This window comes from Eleginops maclovinus, chromosome 23 (genome assembly GCF_036324505.1).
Source record: "Eleginops maclovinus isolate JMC-PN-2008 ecotype Puerto Natales chromosome 23, JC_Emac_rtc_rv5, whole genome shotgun sequence".
Lineage (NCBI taxonomy): Eukaryota > Metazoa > Chordata > Actinopteri > Perciformes > Eleginopidae > Eleginops > Eleginops maclovinus.
Window position 1 is genome coordinate 18124876 of NC_086371.1, and position 22896 is coordinate 18147771.

General features: G+C 46.0%; 1 protein-coding gene across 2 annotated transcripts in view; it reads right to left on the reverse strand.

Moving 5' to 3' along the window:
- Positions 1-18: 18 nt before the first annotated feature.
- Positions 19-22896, reverse strand: part of ebf1a (EBF transcription factor 1a) — a 54667-nt gene continuing 31789 nt past the window's right edge. Inside the window, exons 9-17 of one of the 2 annotated variants that reach the window (XM_063876773.1) lie at positions 21135-21265; positions 19277-19403; positions 11954-12042; positions 8438-8503; positions 7788-7950; positions 6451-6630; positions 4336-4533; positions 4084-4152; positions 19-2951 (exon numbers count right to left, since the gene is read on the reverse strand). In XM_063876773.1, coding sequence (XP_063732843.1) covers positions 4085-4152; positions 4336-4533; positions 6451-6630; positions 7788-7950; positions 8438-8503; positions 11954-12042; positions 19277-19403; positions 21135-21265 — 1022 coding nt within the window. In that variant the 3' untranslated portion in view covers positions 19-2951; position 4084. The remainder of the gene's footprint in view (positions 2952-4083; positions 4153-4335; positions 4534-6450; positions 6631-7787; positions 7951-8437; positions 8504-11953; positions 12043-19276; positions 19404-21134; positions 21266-22896) is intronic. The other variant, XM_063876774.1, reaches the window with a different exon arrangement.

Sequence of the window (22896 nt, forward strand, 5' to 3'; positions counted from 1 at the left end):
AATGACAACTGACAAAAGTCACAGACAAGAGGTAACTTTAATTCAACATTGTGAGTCCAAAAGTTATCTTACAGCTCAATTTTCATCAAAAACAATAACAATCTATACAGTAGAATTTTTTTCTTCCCTTATATCATAGAGCTGTTCAGTGTATTTGCAGTCAAAGACAAAACAGAGGGAAAAATAGACACCAGCTATTTGGTTTGCATCTTTTTTTTTTTCGTTGTTTGTTACCTAAATACAAAACTTTGTCACCCATTACCAATATTCATAATCAGGATGGAACTTTGCTTACAAAGAAGCCATTGTATGACAACAGACCTCTGTAGTTCATTTGAAACAGATATGGTGCGGCCCCTCCCGCCCCGGCCCAACCAGCAAAAGCACACAAGTGCTCGAAAAACACTCGTCTGTCAGCAGGCGCCTCTGTTAAAACGCTCCTTTCTACCCACTTAACAAAACCAGGCTCTAGGAAAGAAAAGCAGAGAGAAAAGCCCTATTCTCTGTCCAGCAACAGCTTGAAGACACACGGCAGACACAAAGAAAAGACTACAGAAATGGCTGAGGGGCCAAGGAGCCCCCTTTCATGCTTCCTCACTTGTTCTTGTTCTGTTTAGCTTGTAATGAAGCTGTATTGTCTGAAGGCTGATACATGGAGAGCAGGACTGCGGTGATCGGATGTCAGATACTGGAGTCAGACCTACGACTCCATGTGTGAGATTCAAATTGTGCTATGACAGTGTTTCTCCTCACTGTGCGCCCCTTTGTACTACAATTAAAACAGCTCTGTGTTGTCATACTGTTGTTATCCAGTGGTTAATGAGAAATATTACCAACATGCGGATGAAATTATTTAATTAATTGGAAAAAACGCTACATAGTCGCTACAGAAAAAGTGTTGCTGTGAACACTAAAGTGCAATGAGCACTGCTGGGACGCGCCTCCTTCAAAGCGTGCCATTGCTGTAGTATTATAGTACATCGGGGTGTGTGTGTGTGTGATTGTTGAATTATGGCTCTTTGTATTCTAGTCTGGCTTCACCACCAAACAGAGTGTGTTTGTGCTTTGTCCCCAAGTTCCCATGAATTCCTCTGTGGCAATAGACAATTGTGGTGAGGGTAGAAAACTGTACATGTGATTGAATGAAGAATGGGTTTGCATTGTTAAGGCATCTAGACTGCTGGTAAAGATTACAGTGGCAGAAAAAAAGAAAGAGTATATAGATACAGTATGTAAGCAGGCATAAATAACATAGGAAAATAAAGAACAGAGGGGGAAAAAGAAGAACTCAAAGAAAGAAAAACACAGAGCAATTTCTTAGTTCTCCTGGTTTCCACACACACGGAAAAAGAAAGTGTCACTCAAGAGAAGAACCCATGCATATTATCAGTTCAAGAACAGGATCAATCTGAAAGCCCCAACAAAAAGATATAGATTTACAGTATATATTAATGTGTGTATATATTCTTAAAAAATCTACTTCAACCAAATACTCTGAATAAGATGCTACTTTTTTGCCATACAATAAACATTTTCATAAGGAAAAAAACTGAAATGTTTTATTAACTTACAAATAATACAAAAATAGACAATGGCATGTTTTTGAATCAACAACTGAAAGCATGGTTTACCAATGCAAAATAATCGACATACAAAACAAAAAAGAATAAAAAAAGGTCACATTTAAATAGTGAGAGACAACAGTAAATAATGAAACAAAACACTGTGAAATATGTTCACTTACTGTATTCAACTTACACAACACAACTAAACGAGGGTGAGAGGCAATGTACAAATACAAGGGATAAATACATTATTTATAGGATATTTTACAGAATCCCCTTTTTGTATCCGAATCCATGTTTGTCATGTTTAGCAGATGAGATATTGACAACACACAGTAAATCTATCTTCTGTACTGAGAAGCTGCCTTAAGACATTTTAATGTTTACATTTCAAACTATAGCTATCGCAAAAAAGAAAAAGAAACATCAAATGATTTTTTTTTATATACAAAAATATATCACATATATCACGCATTTATTCTAATTTGATATTTGCTAGACTCCTTCAGTACAGTGCTGCCTGGACACACACATCTTCTGGCTTTTCACTAAAATCTCAGACAAAATGTCAATTTTGGCTAAATCACCACCTTTTTCTTCACATGACAAGCAGAAAAGCATATTGCAAACAGCTCAATCCTCACAGTTTTATTAAAATTCAAACAAACAAACAAACAAACCAAACGAGGGAGGGAAATAAAAGAAAGGCATGGTTTCTGATGTGGAATTAGCATAGGGTGATTTTGTTATGCCATTTTCAGATAAATGGGATAATTAGCAGCAAAGTTGAGGGTTGACTTTTCTGTATTTCTTTGTTTTATTTTGTGTTGTTGACCTTAGCTGCATTTGGCTAGTGTGTTGTTATGTGGTTTCACTAAAGAAAGCATTTTCTATTGTGACAGAGGTTACGCAAACTTCATGGCCAAACCAACTCTTCACTGTTGTTTGTGCGAGTGATGGTTTGCGAGGCGGTGTGGGGCCTCCGCTAATCAAACCCAAACCTTACAGGCATAAACATAAAAGATAAATAAATGCTCTTTTCATGAGGTCAGTGTCACACTGTGGGTAAACTATCAGTCTCTATACGCTCCATCCAACGCGGTGTCAGAGAAGCTACACTAATTCAACCAAGAGGGAAATTACATCACAAAGGTTCATATTGTTCCTTTTCTCTCTCCTCCCCTTTTCCCTTCAGATGAAATCCCAATGGAAAGGCCTGAGTTTAACAGAGTCCTGCATCTTATCTTCATTTCCTTCAGTTCAGCTCCGGAGCCCAGCAGAGACTCGCCAGACTCTGCTACTGTGACGTTTCCCCTCCCTCAACATTCCCAAATCTCCAGCCATCCCAGATCATCTACATGGGTGGAACGATCATCCCCGGAATCGCTGTTTTGTGGGAAAAGAGGGGGAGGAAGATGGTGGGTAAGGAAAGAAAGAAAAAGGGATAGAGAGAGAGAGAGAGAGGTCAGTCATGTGATTGCTGGGTTTCATCTGTCATCACAACAGTCACATAACAGCAATGTGCTCCAGCATCTGGCGAACAAAGACGCTCTCCCTCATTATCTCTTCGTTCCGAGGCCTCCCAAAATCAAAACATTTTCCTTCGCTAACTTGGCTAACATCGTTCGAGGCTTTCTTAATAGCTGCATGCGAGAGCTGTCGCTGTTAATTGTTAGCAGTTACATTGTGTGAGCCCATTGTGCATCATGGAGCATAAATCAAACATGAGGCAGTGGGGGACGCGGTGACGTGGGATGACAGAGGCAATGAAATTACGCTCAACACTTGAACATGGAAATTGAAGTCAAGAGCTTTATTCACATTTTTACTTTCTTATATCATGCTCTGCCTGCCACTCGCTCCCACGTCTTCACCTCCTGTCTCCCCCTCCCCCCTCCCCCCTTTCCCTTCCCCCTAGATTTATACAGAAGCCATCACAGGGAGGAATTTTTCATATAAGATATTGGCTCACTATTGATTCCCCCTTCTCTCTTCAATCCACTAATTCTCTGGTTATTTCCTAAGTGTCTCCGGCTTGTTGGGATTAACTGAATGGTGTGAGTGTGTGTGTGTCAGTGTGATCAGTGCACAGTGGCCCTTTGGGTCACCGTGGTCAGCGCTCATCAACGCCGACAGAGGAAGTGAGGAAGTGCTTAGCTCGGGGCTCTGATAAAGATTCCCATCCATCATTTCTCTCTCTCAGGATCTCAACACCATACAACATCCTGCCTAGACTAACAGACCCTGTGCTGCATTCGATGGAAATGGGAAAACACAGAATGACCCGCGGTGGCATAACAACCCCCCCCCCCAGCGGAGTACAGGCAGGAAGCAGGAAGTGAAAACAGGAAATGGAACACATGTGGCGTGGCATGCTGTCTCTGACAAGTCGAGGGTGACAAATACAAACAGAAAGGAGAAGGAAGGGCAGGGCAGGGCAGGATGAGCTGCCAGTGCAAATGAGCGGTGTGGGAGAGTGTCGCGCGGAACGAAACAAAGAAGGAGGAAATCAACGTACTTCAGGAGAAGGCCAGGCCCTGCAGAGAGTTGTTTGATGAGTACTTGCTAGAATCCACAAAAGACTGATCTAAAGTAGGGAAGGAGAGTGGAAGAAAGGGAGTGAGGAGGAGGAGGGAGAAGTGGGAACAAAAGTGAGAGATTGTTAACATAAGCAGGTGTAGAAAAGCAGGTTAAAGTTCGATGCAGAGATATACACATACACATACAATTGGATACCATGTAAATTAATGCTAAGTGTTCGGCGGCTTACCTTGCAGGCTGTTAGCAGTAGCACTGGTGCACGTGGGCGGGGGGGAGTTCTGGGGTCGCACGACGGGGGCAAAGGCGCTTTTCTGCTTGACGGCGGCGGACACCATGTTGGCGGGGGAGAAGGAGAAGATGCCGGAGGAGCTGCTGCAGTTGGAGGGCAGGCTGGTGGACGAGGCCATGGTGGGGCTGGACGGGACGACTGAGAGAAGAGAGACGGGCAGGATAGGGGGGTTAAGGGGGGTCGTAGGGAGCATGTCAGGGAAGAAGGACAGGGGAGGAGAGATGAAGATGGAGAGGGGGAAAGACGAGGTTAGAGAGAGGGCCGAGGGCAGAGGACGGGCAGGCGGGACGAACAAAAAGGGACTGGTCAATGGATGATGGCGGTGGTGGGGGAGGGGGGGGGGGATATTTTGGACTCAGATCAGCTGGCTCAGACTTTAATTTTTTGCATTTATTTTTGTTTTTCTAGCATCTACCTTGCAATGAGATATTCCATAGCCAAGAAAAAAATGTGTTGAGTAGGAAACTTGCACTGAAAACAGCCCAAAGCATTATTTCCCTCTGATGGCTCAGTTTTGATGACTCATGCTGTTGCAACAGCTCGATAAACATCCCCCGCTAACTCGGGGTGCTGTACCCGTAATTCGTTTTCAGGGCAAACAAGGCGCTACCACATCACCTTCATCACGGATAATCATCCGCGAGATTTCAATGAACAGCCAGAGCAGACGGGATGATAACATCTGCGTGATAATGGTTCTTTGTGTTTTCATCGCTATCGCCTTGAACATGGTTTATTCGTTTGTCGGCCATATGTTGAGCCTCATTATCAGCGTCATAACCTGAAAACCTAAAGGCCTGATCACACAATAAAATGGCACAGTGAAATTAATCTACACCTTCGCGAAATATATGTTTGAGCAGGCTTGGTGAAGTAGGGGCTTTTAACAGGGCTAGTTGCAGGGCGAGGGCTAAATAAAGAAGCTAGCTAGTTCATTCAAGAATGAGTTTAATTGGAGAGTGGAAAACAGTTAGCTTGCTAAGTGTAAATTACTGCTAAAGTAGCTAATTTGCTTGGTCGTTAACAGGACCAGTTTACCTTTTACATTTACCCTACGTTTTATAAGCAGAATATCCACCTGTGACCATGTGTTATTATTTTGAGTTAGATAAAACTCAATGCTGAGTATTAGCCTACAAGTGATTTTTGTTGCCTTGAAGCTTGTTGTTTGTGAATTCCTCAGATTTGCAAATATGTTAGGATTGGAGACATAAGCCATTGGTTTTAAAAGGAAAAACAAATTTCTAAAACTAACATTTTGACATGTAAGCTTTATACAAGGCTTGCTTGCTGGTTGTTGGCTCATCCCCCAATAAAAATGACCAGAACAAGCTAAAGTCATGCCTCCCTCTGCCATCATCCCATTCATCCTGCTGGGTTTCTCTTTTGTCTGCTAATATACTAAGAGCATTTTCCCCTTCAGTGATTTTACAATCAACCGAGTCGTATTTCACCTGCCCTCTGATATCTGCTTCTGCCTTTATTGTTGTTATTATCCAACACTTAGCTTTTATGGCTCTTCCTGACAAATCCTCGCAATAAAGTCATAATCCATTTATGAAGGGGCCTAACTAATCAATTAATGAAAATTGGACCTACAAAGGCAGGCCGAGGGGCCATTGATTGAAAGTGTCTGTGTGGGGCCGATGAGCCTGTTAAAATACTTGTTAACACCAGGAATCAAAGAGCTGAAATGGAATTGCTTCTCTAGCAATTAGTTTATTGATTTAATCAAGGGTCTTTAATGTAGAGGGTGAATGTGTGTGTGCGTGTGGGTGAGCAGAGGTGGTGGGGTGTGTGTCGGCAGTGGGGGGGTGCTAGGTGATCTGCTCCCCAGGCCAATAAAGTGGGGATTTGCGTTCGACTCTGTTCTTAAAGAAACAGATGAGCCAGCTGAACTGCATGAGTTCCCCCTCGTGTCACATTTTATTTCTCAACTCCTGCTAAATTCTTATTCTTTTGAATTTAAAAGGCTTGATCTTTTTTGTTTCCCATGTTTTATCTTTTTGTCCCCACTTGGTTTCAGGTGTCGGATGTGGTGTGTGTTTTACTCACTAGCATAGGGCGAGTTGCCTGCAGATCCATTGAGGAAGTTGGGCGAGGTGCCCAAGGTTGCCATGCCAGAGTTAGCATAGCCATTCATGCTAGTGGAGACAGAGCTGTAGCCACTCTGCTGCGGAGTTGAGCTTGGGACATAACCATGAGGGGACACACTGCTTGTGTTCCTACTGTAACCTATGGACGGGGAGACAGAGAGAAAAGAGAATAGGTGTTAGGGGTTTAGCAGATGGCACACAAAACAAAACGAGGACATGCGGCACTGCCAAATAATCTTTTCCCTACACGGCTAATGGGCAAAGCTATACAAGCCAAAAGAAAATGTTGAAAACTCTTAAGACAGCATATGGCAGAGCGAGAAAGCAATGAACAGAGCGGAGGGATATGATTTGAGAGGGAACTAGCTGCTATCCAACTACTGAAACAAGAGGCCTTTCACCTCACTGGCTCCTCTCCAAAACTAGATATATCGATAAGGCAATTAACACTAAAAGGCCTCTGCAGATCGCCTGTAATTTATAAAGAATGAAGCCAGTATTTCTGACAGGACCTTTCTGTCCTTTATGCTTTAAAGGGGCAGCGAGACAGAAGGAGGACAAGATGGAAACTATAAATATACATCTCGGGTCCAATGCGCTGACACTGGGAAAAAAAACAGCTGGAATTGAACATCAGGAATTTTCTGCTCTCTAGTGCAAACAGGGCGTCACTTCTCCACTATAGTAGCCTCCTTCTTTATAATTAGGTACCACCAATTCCCTTTCGTCATCCGTTATGAGTTGGAAACTGTAGTCGCGCAGCTGATATCTGTTGTTTTCTCCACATCTGAGGCACGTTTCCAGATGAAGATGAAGGACGGAGGAAGCTCATTGGAAGTATTGAGACATATCCAGTGGCTGGTCCATCCACTGTGCTCTCCTTCCCCTGATACATGTGATGAATCACCGCTGACTGCACCCACATCTCTCTCTGTCAGACAGGGGCCGACCCCAGTCTAATATACACACCCCTAGGACCCACTCATATTTCTCCATCGTACTCCATCCGCGTCTCTCTTTTTCTCCATTCTTCACTCTCTCACCTTAGTTCTTTCCTTGACTCAAGTGTTCCCTGTTTCTTATCGCCTCCTCCTCCTCCTCCTCCTCCTCCTGTCCTCCTTCTTCAGAATCTTACTTATTTGCTCCCTGCTCTTAAATCACCCTCTCGGAATTTCCCACATGAAAACTAAAAATCTCCCTTTCACACTACTCCTCTTGACAATCCATCTGCCTTTCAGCAAAACACACATTTCCCATGATAATAACACGTTAATTGTTTTTCTTGACTCTGCTTACCCTGATTGGCTGTCTGCGCCACCTCCGACCCAGTGAATGAGTTAACTGACATCATGCCAGCATGGACGGGGCCACTGCCGAGGCCGGACAGCTGGTTGTGCCCCCGTGGCACCGTCGTGTAGAGCGCCTCAGCAATATCTGCTGCTCGTTTCAGAATCATCTCCTAAGGAAGAAAAAAAGAGCTGTAGTCAGCAACAGGAGGAAAAGACGAGAAAATTCACCCTTGATGCTTTATGGTCTCACAAGAAGATCTGCACTTGAGATATTGCTCATGTAAATATAGTGGGCTAAAGGTTTTTTATCAGTGGTCACTGGGTGTGGCGGGATTGGTTCCAGTAAATGGAGCCTCATTATCGGACTCATCAAATCTTTCCTCCCAGTCTTAATCCCACTTCTTCATTCTGTTCTCTTCCTATTATCCTCTCCTCCCTCTACATTCATTGTACATCTCCTCCTTTCCGCCCCAACACATGAGCTGATAAAAGCATTGACTTATTCCCATGTGTGTGTGTGGGTCCCAGGTCTTGCATGAACACAGCGGGGTGCTGCGGGGCCGACGGAGACGCCGCCTTTGATGCTGCGAGTGGTCCGAACCCCACACATAATTGGAGGAAAAAGATATTGATGTTTGTGCTGGTGTGAGTGTTTACCTGGTTATTGTGAGGCATCCCGTACAAGGCCTCCACAAGGTCTGCAGCTCTCTTTAAGATCACCTCCTACAATCAAACGCACAAAGAGGAAGGGGATTGATCACGAGTGTGAAGGCTCAAAGAGTTCAGTCACTTTTATTGCATTTCACGTCTTACATTATGCTGTGAATGCAGAACAGAGAGTGTGATGAGGAAGGAGGCAGACGGAGGAAGGGAGAGGAAGAGAAATGGGCCTGTCCCGGCACTTTGTTACCAGCCGGGCAGTTTGGAAGAGCAGAGGTAAGATACTGTTATCTGTGAATAAAACATGAGCCTATATCTCTCTATCAGTCAGCCATCTTCTACATCTTCCCCTCCCTGCTGTCAGCAGCGGATCATGAATCTACTTCGCATGATCACGCATCAATCTCATTTAACACAACATATCATCAGGTTGACGGCGACACAACTCCCCTCGTCAGCGGGGACACACCCGTCTCCTGCCCCGTATTAACCCTGGTAATGATCCGAGTGAATGGCCCTGCTTCCACTTTGTGTGATAAATGTAGAGCATCATTGCTCAGGTGAAAACCTGCCGAGTGGAATTTCCCACATCAAACATTTATCCTTCAGTAGTGTTTGCCGCTCATTTTCTCCCGCTTACCCTCCTTTTCTCTCCTCTCCCCGTCTCTATTCTTCTCCCTGCCTGAGTATATGAGTGTGTGACTCCAGGCGGTCGTTATATGTGTGTGTGATGTAGACACCTACAGCCCTACGAAACCCTTTTTAAAAGTTAATGTGCCGGGGCCAGGATATATGCTGGAGGCGCGACAACCAGAAAATTGCAGCCCCCTCCCCTCCAACCTTCCCCTGCGTTTCTTTCTCTCCCTCCCGCTCTCTCTTCCACTCGTGCACGCACGCACACACACACACACACACACACACACACACACACACACACACACACACACACACACACACACACACACACACGCTGTGCGCTATACCCTCCTGAGTGTATCCCTCGCTGTGAACAAGCCCTGGAGCATGTGTGCTCTCTGTTCCGTGACACACCGCCTTTCAATCAGACCTCATATCACACACACACACACACACACACACACACACACACACACACACACACACACACACACACACACACACACACACACACACATACACACACACACACACACACACACACACACACACATACATTGTGGAGGCTGTCGAGCACGCCCAGGACATGACGAGAGGGTCAGCAAAGCAATAAAGATTGTAGAGCGCTGTCCGAGGTGCTAAATTCACTCAATAATGGGAGCGCTGCCTCTGTGTTAACCTCCCATTACTAGCACTATCTGGGGGAGGCAGAGAGGGAGGCGGGGGGGAGGAGGGGAGGAGAGACGGAAGAGAGGGGAGACCGGTAGAGGAGGCCTGCTCGGCGTGATTGAGAGATGTAGAGGCCCTGGGAAGGTAAGTGGTTCTTTAGTATGTATGCACCGCTCCTCGCTTCCTTCTCTCTGCTTTTCCTTGACGCCCCGTGCCTCCCAGGGATTGCTAGATGGGTAGATGGATGGATGGATGATGGAAAGGAGGGGGGGAGAAATTGAGGGAGGAGCAGGGGAAATGAGGGAAGTGTGAGGCATTAGGATACAAATGTATCCGCAGCTGGAGTGTAACGGTGTGCTAGGAGGACATGTGGAACCTCAGTCACTTCATCTAAATTTTCTTTCGTTTTTTCTTCTCTCTGCACCAGCTCTGAGTCTCATAGACTTTCTCCTCAGCACTTCCTGTCTGTCTCTGCATCTCCTCCTCACCTTCATCACTAGACATCTTTCTCTTCTCCTCTCCCATTCTCTCTATTAATCACTCTCTCATGGTCCTGTGCCCTGTCTGTACCTATCAGTCTCTCGTTAGCAAAGGGATCTGTCCGGTAGCTAAACGCGATTAGGCAGTGCTCCAGAGTCCTTCTGATAAACAGATAAATGTGGTTAGCGCCGCGCTGCCTCCCTTGCTCTGCTGCTGTAAGGGGAGACCATTTCCTGGGCGCAGGGTCTCTTCCCGTAAAGTCAGGCCCACAGAGACGTCAACAGGAAGGGGAACCTGATCCAGAGCAGAGCCTGGCCTCGTCTGGCAGGGCGGTCACTCATTAGCGGGCCCCAGACCCCCAGCTCCACCACAGCCGCGGCTAAACACCCTGCAGTCTGACTCTGACCATTAGCCACAGCGCAGTATGGGGCAGTTTCAGCTGGACACTGGATCATTACCACAATGTACAGAGATATAGAACAGGCATTGGCAGAAGTCTCCCGCTCAGTGCGTGTGTGTTGGCTCATTAGGAACCCCTTGGAAAAAAAGGTGCCACTAGAACAGAATACATTATATTCCCAATCAATTAAATCCCGATTACAAACAGAACAACCACAGAGAGGCTTCAGCCAGAGTGACCATGAGTGGACATTTGTATCTGCAGAAGTTGCCAGTGTGTGCCCCTCTCTCAGATGATTGAGGCCAACAGTTGAGAGAAGTGCGGTCAACAAACTGTTATTACCTCAATAAAGGCACAAATCAATAGAGCTGAAATGAACAACCGGGCCTGCCAGCTACCGCTGTTCATTTAGAAGAGAAAAGAGACACCGCGGCGCGAGGGAGGAAGAGGAGGAGAGGAGAAGAGATGGATGGATTCAAAGATATTTAGAGAGATACGGGGGGTTGATAGGCTAAAGACCCAAAACTCGCCGGGACAAGACTTGTATCCGCCAGACATGACACGCGGCGAGGACAAGTGATTTCTCTATCTTCCTTCTGCATCTACCTGGGCTCTCCATCTTTGCCTCATGGTGACTTCCCTCCACCGAGTGTGTGTGCATGAACAGCCACAAAGAAATGTGTGTGTGCATTTCTATGTAATGTGTATGTGTGTGTGTGTGTGTGTGTGTGTGTGTGTGTGTGTGTGTGTGTGTGTGTGTGTGTGTGTGTGTGTGTGTGTGTGTGTGTGTGTGTGTGTGTGTGTGTGTGTGTGTGTGTGTGCTGGAAGTAATAAAGTCCACCCGGGGTTGACTTCGATCCACTGACCCAGCAGGAGGTAAGACTGGACAGCTATGATGGATCACCTAACCTGCTTCTGCCTCTCTCTTCCTCTCTCCCCCTCAACCTCCTTTCCTCCCTCTTTTTCCTCCCTCCATCCTTCCCCTTTCCTCTCCCACTTTGCCAGTCTAAATGACCTTATACTAGAGGGATGAATAGAGTTGCTTGTGCACTCACTACGCAGTATAAAGTGTTTGTTTGGGCAGAAAATGGACGTATGATAAAATGTTATGTGTGCGTACGGCATGGTGTCATGTATGGCTTACTGTCCGCTAAGCACAGTTATTCCTCTGTCTGTGGGGTCACGCTGCCCTTGTGCCTCGTCTGTCCATACATGCTATGAAACGCTAGAAGTTGTCAATATCTCTTGCTGTTACCAGTGTTACCAAGATAAATCCCTATAAAAATACCGTGGCAACAGGACACACGAGACGAACAGAGGCAGTGTACCTTGGGTAATCTCTCTTGGTCTCCGGGGTGTCTGGGGATGACCTTCTGTAACCTCTGGAAGCCGTAGTCTATGGTGGGCTCGTTCAGCGCTACAGAAAGAGAGACAGAGGGAAGAAAAATACAACTTTTAATGCTTGATTCTTAATAATGACAAACAGCTTTTGTTCAGCAGCATGTGAGCGCTTCAGCGAGAGGAGCGTACTCTCCTACGGTAGAAAAGACTGAATTAGGCAGTTTTTTTTTTTTTTTTTCACACTTCAACATTAAACTAAAAGCGGTGGAAATGTGGGTGTTCTCTATTAAGTCTGGTGTGTGTCTTTGTTTGCCTGTGATGTAATGAATCTCTCTCTGTCGCCTGCTTTGGTGGTTAATAAAAAGACTGTCAGGAATCAGGCAGAGTGTGTGTGTGTGTGTGTGTGTGTGTGTGTGTGTGTGTGTGTGTGTGTGTGTGTGTGTATCCTGTGGTCTTGCGTTGATCAGCGACTAATATAAGCAATTACAGAGACTGGTTCCAATATAACAAAGGCTTGATCGCTCCGGGGAACAAGCTAAACACACACACACAGCAGTGGTCGCATACACTCACTCACACGCACGCACGCATACACACACATACACACACATACACACAGTCAGATCATCCAGGCAGCAGGGAAAAATCACTCTCTCTGCATGCTGTGGTCGTGCTACGGTAATTGAATATGAGAAGATTTACCATGAATATTTAAACATTAGAATAAATACAATGAAGATCTGAGGCTCATAGTACAAACACTTCAGAGGAGGATTGTTGGATAAGTGCTCTCTCCACATAATTCATTCCTAATGTACTGTCTTTCTCTGTCTTTTACCCTCCTCCCCCTTGTGCCTCTTTGTGGGTTGCCTGGGGAGTCAACGCACAACATGGATAACAGTCTTGACTACTTTCTCGGCTACAGCCTACAAGATGCTGCTTCTGTTTACAGTTTGTGGCGTTATTCTGTATTTCTGTTTGTAAAAAGTGAAAGAAAAAAAGCCATTGTGCGTGAGGATTGTCTGTATGTGTCTGTGCCGTCCGTCTGTTTCCCCTGTGGGTCGCAGCTTGGACGTTTCCTGGGGGCTGATGCCCTGCTCGCCTCACATCTGAGCAGCCAGGCTGACTAGGCGGCCCCCAGAAAAAAGGCCCCTAGAGGCTATGAGTACAAGCTGTCCTGCTGGACCTCTAGTGACTTCACCATGGCTCCTCCTGAGCCGCCCGCTCAAAACACACAAGCCCAAAGAGAGCAAAGGAGAGGGAATCGGTGTTGCTGTGTTTTGGCAACACAGACATATTTGGACAGCTCTCCCAGAGGAACACTCCAGTAATCCATAAGAGTGAGAGAAAGGAAAGGTGAATAGCTAGAAGCAAAGACAGAACAGAGCGGGGGAGAAAAAAAAAGTCGAAGAGATGCCAGAGGCAGGCTCAACTTCTGAAGAATGACACGCATTACAGGCCAGCTGGTCCACTGATAAAATAAGCCAAAACAATGAGATGATCACATGCAACAAATAAAGTATGAATTATTTCCGAGGACAAATATTTGACATTACTTCCCTATTCTCTGATCTCTCTAAAGCCTTAAGGAGGATTTGCCCTGGATTAGGCCTGCAGTCTGAGGAGGGGATTGTTCCGACAACATCCTCTCAGAGGCTTTTGTTTTTATGATGAATTTTTTATCAGTTTTCTCCACAATGCGCCAAATGAGCCACGAGTGAACAATAGCATAAAAACCCAGAGTCATACAGCGATACCCCCTATTACAAATAAAGAGACAATTTTGGTAATTGAGAGAGGAAGCGATATTGTTTCCGCTCATTTTCAAGGACCATAAACCAGAAGAGGAGTATGTGGGTGACAACATGCACCGCTAACTACGTGGCTGCGTCTCTTTGGGGATTATCTCGCCGTTTTATGCTCTTATATCCATGCTCAATATTTCAAATGTCACAACAAGAATTAGTACTGGAACAAAAAAAAAACCTGCCCTAGACCGAGGAGTGTTGTGCCAGTACACTCCAGGATTCGAAGCACACTCTCCCATACAGGTATATTTATAATCCTTAGCTGTCGCTCTCCCGAAGAGCAAATCAAAGCCAGTAAAACATAACTGCCATAAATAAATGAATAGATGAGCAACAGCCCTGGACTGGAGGGATTCACCTAGCAATCACCCACATCAGATCAGATCAATGCTCATGGAAATTTCATGAAGCCTAGAATCCACACCGCTTCATATTTCACTATAATAACCCACAGAGCCGCAGGGGGAGTGTGTATGAAGGGGTGAGGGGGGGGCAGGAGGAGAGAGAGGAAAGGTGCTGGACGTATGAGGGTGGAGGGGGGAATAAAGGGGGGGGATGTTTGGGGCCTAAAGAGTAGAGGGGAGGGGGGTTGAAGGATAATTGAGAGGTCAGCACAGTGGAGTCGTCCTGGAAACATGGGAAAGGAGGAGGGGGGAAACTACAGTAAGTGTCCAGGAGCTGACTCCCCTCTCCTCCCACGTCACAACACTGTGTGTGTGTGTGTGTGGGGGGGGGGGGGGGGGTGAGTGTACTTGCAGGTTGAGGTAATTGGCTCTGAGGCTTGATGTTAACACCTTAACAGGCCCTCAGACAGTGGGTAAGGAGCTGATCATATCACAACCTTCTGTTTCTCTCTCTCTCTCCACTCCTTCGTCTCCCCTCTCCCTCCTCGCATCCCTCTCTCCTCCCTCCCCTTCCCCTCTCTCCTCCCTCCCCCCTCTTCCCCTCCCCTCTGCAGTCTCCAGTGCTCAGGTGTGATCTCATAAGCGCTGCCTTGCGATCGATGCCGCCAGTGGCAGGGGGTTCAATAGCCCTGAATTACGGCTTCATTTCTCCCCCCCCCTCACCCTCACACAGATGAGAGCTGCTCCCCCCCCACAACCAACCACACACACACACACACACACACACACACACACACACACACACACACACACACACACACACACACACACACACACACACACACACACACACACACACACACACACGCACGCACACACAACCCCACCGACTACTCACAATCCAGATCAATACCTTACAATCTAATTTTTATCCATTTTTCCATAAACCCAGAGATTGCGTTTATTTGCAGAATCCGACAAGCTAAATAAAGCATCGCTTGAACATGTCAGGGAGACTAATGCATGGCTGGAAATTCATACACAGAAAACAGATGAGTTGAGTTTTTTGCTCCTAAAGGAAGGGAGAGGCTAAGTGAAGAAGGAGAGGATGGAGGAGGAGGGGAGACGCTAAGAGATTCTACAAATCAATGGAGGTGTGGATGCTACCACAACCGAAGCTCTAATTATCTGTTGAAAAAGTGCATGTCGACAGTTAACAATACCTGACAGCACGGATCCACACTGTGGGAATGCAGAGTCTGGAAATCCGAAGGGAAAAAAAGTGTGCGCTTGAATTAAGATATAAGAAAACATAAGAAATCATCCCCCCCGGTGAACAGCGCTCATTTCAGCGGGGTATAAAATAATCTTCGTTTTCCGAAATTCATTTACATCATCATCATGGACCAGATGCTCCTGTAATAAGAACGGAGCGCGCTAAAGAGGCAAGACAAGCCACATGGTGCAGAAAATTAATCTCAATCTCAAATAGAGGTGTGGATTTCCTCACTGTTCAGACTGTGTGCAGTAAACGCCGATGTGTGCTGCTATCTCAGCTGCCCCCCCCCCCCCCCCCGTCTCCAGCTGGAGACCGGCCGTTTTAATCAACGGCAGGCCTCCACCCAAGCTCAATAAAAGACAGCATTCACAAATAGGAGCAAGACAAGTAATTGACCAGCGCGCGGTTGCACCCCACTTTTATTGCCAGATGACTGCATGCTGCATTTGTGTGTCGGTGGAGTGTGAATGTGCTTGTTCATGTGTGTGTGTATCTCATCTGAATGTAGAAGATGTTTGTAAGTCTGTTAACAACTGATTTTTTTTTTCACTGATTCTGCAAATTGCACCAACATCATTATGTCCACACAATCAGCATCAGCTATATGACCAATTTGAAGTACTCTTCTTAGCATAGTAATCTTTGTCAGTGGTGTGTGACAGGCATATTTCATTACACATTAATTACGGTTACTTTACTTAGTAGTACTTTACTGATCATGGGAATGTTTGCAACTGCATTGTCTGTGTTTTCCCCTATGTCTTCAGTGTGTAGAATGACAGACAACTGACAACACCTTCTTACACTCCTTGAAACTCATTTGGATCTCAGAGGTAGAGAGACTTCAGCAGCATCCCGCCTGGTTTAAATTCTGTTCTTGACTTTTGTCTTTCACCTCACTTTTCCTGCTCCTCCTTGCGCCGACTGACTGATGTTTCCTACACACCTAATCTGCACTCAGCGCTGAAAAACTACCCCCTAATGTTTGTGCGTGCGTGTGTGCGGATGCGTGTCGGTGCGCACGGTGCCGGCCTTAATGCGAGCCAGCAGAGCCTTTTAATATCAGCCGACGCTGTAGAGGGAGCACTAAGCAGACAAGGCTGCATACTGAGGAGGGAGGGATTGCCTTTTGAACGACAAGGGTGATTCATCAACTCCCCCAATCTATGGCCGGTTTCCCTGTGTCTCACACACACACACACACACACACACACACACACACACACACACACACACACACACACACACACACACACACACACACACACACACACACACACACACACACACACACACACACACACCCCAATGGGCCCTGGTGGCACAGGGTATTATAACTCTATATAGCGTGGCGTAAAGAAAAGAGAGAGCCTCTCTGATGAATGTCACAAAGACCGCAATCCAGTATGAGGTGATGCACAACCAAACATGAAGATGCATTTGTACAGGGGAGACAGGGGAGAAAGGAGAGGGGGTGGTAGGCAATGACCTGATAATGAGAGAGAGAACGAGGGAGAAAGGGAGGGAGATTAAGGAGAGCTCTCAGCCCCAGAGGTGGGTAAGGCAGAGGGCAGGAAGAGGAACAGAAGGGGGGATAAGGGGATAAAAAGACAGAGGGAAGAGCAAGGGAAAAAAAACACATTCTTATATTCTTATCAGTGGAGAGCTTAATTGCCTTTGATGAGTCTAATTGGAGCTTTCTGAAGTCTAATGGCAGAGGAGTCCTCAGAGACGGCAGAGGACACATTACTGTAATAGCTTCTCTCCGAACCTCCTCTGCACCAAAAGTCCCCGGCTCGTCTCCACCGTCCGGAGCCGAGGCTGAAATGTTTCCATTCAGCGCCGGCCGGTTGTGGAGTATCAATGATCCGGCAGAGAGAGAGAGAGGGTAGAGAAGGGGGTGGGGGGTAAACGTATAGATGTGTGTGTATGTTTGCAAAGCAGCGGTAGCAGCAGTATTGGGTATGTGTTGACTTAATTAGGTCTGTGAGCTGCTCGCTTTCCTTTCCTCAGCTGAAGTTGATTAGCAATGCCAGCTGTCCCCAATGTAATTCGGCGTGCGCGCGTGTGTGTGATCGTGCGTGCACATGTAATATACGAGTGTATGTGATTGTTGATGTGTGTGTGCGCGCTAGCTGCCAGCTGCCACGCGGTGCTGCCAATCCTCCATGATTAGTACCCACTGGCAACTGGGCTCAAACTGGTGCCAAACAGACCCAGGAGGGCAACATGGCCCATGGTAATCCTCCATCCCTCTCTCCCATCCTTCTCCTCTCCTCCCTTTCTCACCCACACTCTCATCAATTGCTTTTTTTATGCTCCAAATGCTCAGCTCATCCTCTCATTCCAGACACCAAATCTGAGTGGGTTCTTTCTCGCTATGAGAACGACAAATCCTAAAAAAGAAAAGGGGGCTGATAAAGGAGCAGTGGGAGAGATACAAATACCCGCTGAGGGTGCAGAGCTGGGTCTGAAGTGAAGTGTGTGAAGAGTAGAAGTGGGATCTGTGCCTCGACACGGTTGACTGTGTCACCGTGAAGGTGCCAGCAGCTTGGCAAGCAGCAGCACAGTGTGTGTATCTCTGTGTGTCTGTGTGTGTGTTTGGCTTCCACTGGATGACCTCTTGCTACCCCTCACCTGTTGAGATTTTTCTATCCGTGGGAGCCAAAAGGCATAGAGATAGAGAGCGCAGAGAGAGGGGGGATGAATTCATCCAAAGAAGCAAGTTTTGAATAAGTGAATGTGACAAGGGGAAAGAGTGGAGGGCTGGGAAGAGATAGGGCGTTTATGCATACGGTTCCCACATGTCTGGCACATTAAAAGGCTGCGCACACACGTCTACACACGCCGATGTACACACAGCTCTGCGAGTTTGGCAGAGTGCGGGCTGTTGGACAGCTCTGGCATGGCAAAGGCTGCCTACCCATCTGCCCTCTGTCTTAGTAATGCAGTTACTTGTCAGCGTGCGCGTGTGCTTGAATTACATTCACACGTACATGCAAACAAACACAGGCAGCCTTCCTCGCAGCCTTTCTTCATAAGTACACAAACACAGAGTCATAATTATGACGCATGGACATGGATTCTGTCCATGCGCAGTAATTAGGACATGCACAAGATGCGGAGAAAATTCATGGCGGCGATGTGACGCACACGCTCGCTCTCAATTGTGATTTTGTCAAATGTTGGCAATTCCAGCCAGGGGCTTACAGCCTAAGTCTATCAGTGGTTGAGATTACAGACAGATTTATGTGATTCACAACGTCCCCGGGGACCTGTGGCCTCGCATTGGTTAATCACCGCTACGCATTCACTCTCTCTGCCGCTCTTTTCACCGCGTGGCTATAACTCTGCACCGTTACGCGCTCTGATGTACCACTTGGGGGTTTGCGTGCCTCTGCACTCGGCGTCGGAAATCACACTCTCCTTCAGGATCGCGCCTTCGACAGGGTTAAATCTCAATAATCCCTCTAATCAAAAGGTTAAACTTCCTCCTGACCTTCGCCTGCTTCATAAAAAGAGGGCAAACACCTTTCCTCCTCTGATCAGTAAAGGCTTTTGCAGTGAATTATTGAGTCGTGTTATTCAATTTGAAATTGCTTAGCATGCACATTTTTCTCCAGAAACGGTGTGAAGAATGACGGCTTCTGAGCTGCACCAGGTTACTTTTTCAGGATATTGCAAATATGCAGTCCAAAAAATAAAAACAATTTGAAGTGATGTGTGATTATAACTTATATTCATTTTACTCTAAAGGCAGGTTGAAAATGAGAGAATCAAGGAGAAAATAGCTTATAAAAAAAGAGCAGTTGGGAAGTTTTGGGCTACATTATCTCTGTTAATGAGTGTCATTAGTAAGTGTTAGTAAGTCCGTAGTACCTGTGTAGATGAAGCGTCCAGGTGTGCCTTTGCAGAACTGTTTGGATTTGTAGGACAGCGTGACCTCCACCACCCCGGGGATGTGTCTGGGTGGAGTTTGCACACGAATGGCATGGGGGGTGATCAGCTACGGAGAGGCAGAGAGGGCAGAAAGATTAATGCAACGAAACTTCATATCCAAACATGTGCTCAGGGGACTGTTCTGGGCCTGCCTCAGACCTTTCCCTTTGCAGCTTTTGACTCTCTTTCTTTGTATAATCAGCCTGAAAATGATGTGTTAGCGCTAAAGCCCTCAGGTGGCCTCGTAGCCCGAGGCAATGTCACTGTGAGGCTTAGGATGGTTATCAGCGCTGACATGGACTCTGTGTGAGGGGGTTCAAAAGCAGTTATCTGTTTATGAATAAAACACACCTTCCTGTGCATACATCTATTAAGTGGTATAAGTAAACGTATAATGCGCTTGTCTCTGCTGCCCCTGTTTCTGTGTCTGTCAGCTGAGGCTGTCGAGCTGCCGTTAGTCACATTAAAGCGCCACTGTGTCTTAAACAGGCTCACTTAGTGTGGTTGATGAGCCCACTCCCCATGTATGTGTGTGTGGTGTGTGTGTGTGTGTGTGTGTGTGTGTGTGTGTGTGTGTGTGTGTGTGTGTGTGTGTATGTGTGTGTGTGTGTGTGTGTGTGTGTGTGTGTGTGTGTGTGTGTGTGTGTGTGTGCTGAAGGGTCTTTGAAGGAAAACTGTATTAAGACAAAACACAGATGAGACCTCACTGAGTGCTCGTTTTCTGCACGCTATAGTCAACTAGCACTCAAAGCTAGCAGTGCTCCAAAGCTATCAATGCCTGTGCCAGCAGCAATAGTCTGTGTGTGTGTGTGTGTGTGTGTGTGTGTGTGTGTGTGTGTGTGTGTGTGTGTGTGTGTGTGTGTTGTTCTAACTGTCCCTTTCATTACTCACTTAGCTATGCTTTCATTCCACCATTGTCTGGCCCCATTCACCTCTCAGCGAGATAATATAGGAGCTTTTTATAGAATTATTCCTTTACTAAAGAGAAAGCTGTTTAGCTGCGCCGCTCACTGACCTTCAATTTCACACATATACTACATTTACATTTTAGTCATGTGGCAGATGCTTCTTACAAAGAGATTCATACAGTACAGTGTGCACATATTCCAAGAAGGTAGATGCTAACATAATAAAAGACGGGACAGGAGATGAGAAGAGATATGACAAAAATAATAACTGGTTCAGAGAGAAATGAGAAAGCAGGCTGTTGGACTGTTGAATATGTTTGATCGGGTTTTACAGTAGAGATGTATTAATGATCACTGTCATTATTAATTCAGTCATTTGACCACAAATGGATACAATTTACACGGATATGAAACTCCGAAATGAGGAACATTTTCACATTTGAGAAGTTAAAGCCAGCTAATGTTTGTCATTTTATTTGAAATGACTTTAGATATTGTGTTCATTAAGAATTCATTGATTAAGCCCTAGTTTACAGCAGTTGTTCCCAACATGGTCTTTATCCCCCCTTTGGATCCCAAGATACTGTATAAGAAGATCATCAAAATGTTAATGTTACACACTATATGTATACATCTTTGAATTTTCCCTTGTTCTCTTGTGCATTTTCACCACTTAAGACCCATCAAAGGCATTCAAATGAAACATCAAAGGTGTGAAACTGCTCTCAACTTATGCCTGGGATATGGGGGTTACAAACAGGCCTTGTTTTAAGTAGGCCCCAAGCTGAAAAGGTTGGGAACAGTTGGCTTTTGAGGTAGGAAAACCTATATGTGGTGTTCAGGATGCAAACATATGAAACACACACACCGTTAACCAGATGGTGACTAACCTCGCTCCAGACCAGCATTGTTCCAAAGATGACCTGCAGCCCATCGAAGAAGTTATCCCCGATGATGATGACGGTAGCGCCCCCTGTGGTCCAGCCTTCACTGGGGCTGATGGCTTTAATGCTGGGGGTCGCTGCAAGAGTCACAGACAACATAGATTAGATGCTAACCGACCTAATGACAGCCCATAAAGGTCTTTGCTATTGCCATAATGTACAGTCACCTCCTCTCCTCCATCTCTCTCTCTCACACACACATCACCTCTCTACCAGGGGTCGGGGGCGAGCGAGGAATACTAATCAGAGTGATTATACGCACCCCGTTATTAAACATCACCCCTGCCCTGTGTGCAAGGTGCTGCGGCGGTGCGCTTGTTTTATGACACGTGGCAAAGCGTGCGGGCGTGTAAATGTCAGGTGTGCTGAGTGTCTGATCAAAGGCCACGCGACCGGGGAGCGGGGCAGAGCCAACAGTAGCTCTGCCCTGTGAATAAGCCGCCTTCATTAACCAAACACTTCGCCCTCGCTCAGCTGTCTGTTTTCATATATCCCTGCAGCTACTGTATCTGAGCGCCTGTGGCTGCAGAGCATGCGAACGCACAGGGTCATTTCGCCCCGGCTCGGATATTCATAATGCATTTTGTAAGCTTTCAATGTTTTTGCTAAAAAACATATTCTTTATTGGGCAAAGTACATGGAAAAACAACAGTAAACCACATTTCCAATAACTGGTATTCCATGTGCTTTTTGGCCTTATCTGTTGGTATTATGGACTAGGAGATTACTGGATGTGATTGAAGAAAAGAACAGCATTGGGAAAATACATGTTTATACAAGCTAAATCTCCTCTCTTTAACAGATATGCAGCTTGTCAGACATGCTGTAATTCTGTAAAGCGGCATAATCCACTTTAGACTAGGCTGACTTTTTTTCCCCCTGAAGCCTAGCCTTTGCTCTTTGCCCGACTCCCTGTGCTGTTGATCCCCCCCAACAAGCTGGAATGATATTTAGCCCCTTGATACGCCTGCAGAGATCAACGTTCACCAAGCAGCAATCTGTGGCCGTAATCATGGCCTAAGATGCCTCCTTTTCACAGCCGCTGATATTATGTGCGCTCCATGTGCATGTGTGTGTTTGTGTGTGTGTGGATTAACCAGATGGTGGAACGTGAATCCATGTGATAGGATTATACTTTGGGGTGTTCCTCTGTGCCATCTGTTCAACTTTATGCCCCGCTCATCTATTACCGCCTGAAATGGGCCCCCAAAGTTATGTATCCTTGCACATGAACTCCACACACACTAGAGATAAAAAAGCGACCCCTCTTATTGTTTCATCTTTTCTTTATAGTATCTTTTACCCTTCTCCTCTCATCGTGCTTAACTCTACCCCTCTTTCTTTCACTTCTGTAGTTCCTACTTCGCACCGCTGCTGTCAGGAGAGTAAAAAGTCAGAGAGGAGGAAATTCTCAAGCAAATCTCTCTGACACAGGGGACATCTGTTAGCGTACCGTGAGTACTCTTCTCTCTGTGTAAGACCCAAGCCTCGCTGACGTCTCCAATATGTCTGTTAACTTTTCAAATCATCTGTCACAGGGACAAGTGGTCCCCCTTTACCTCTGGAGAATGGTCATTAGAAAAACTTAAACATAACATTCAATCTTAATGCAATCTACTGTCGGCCATCATGTAAATCCCTTCTTAGTTTTTTGTCATTATCATCCCTGAGGTTGACTTTCCTCAAAGCAAAAAAAAAGATGTTTCTC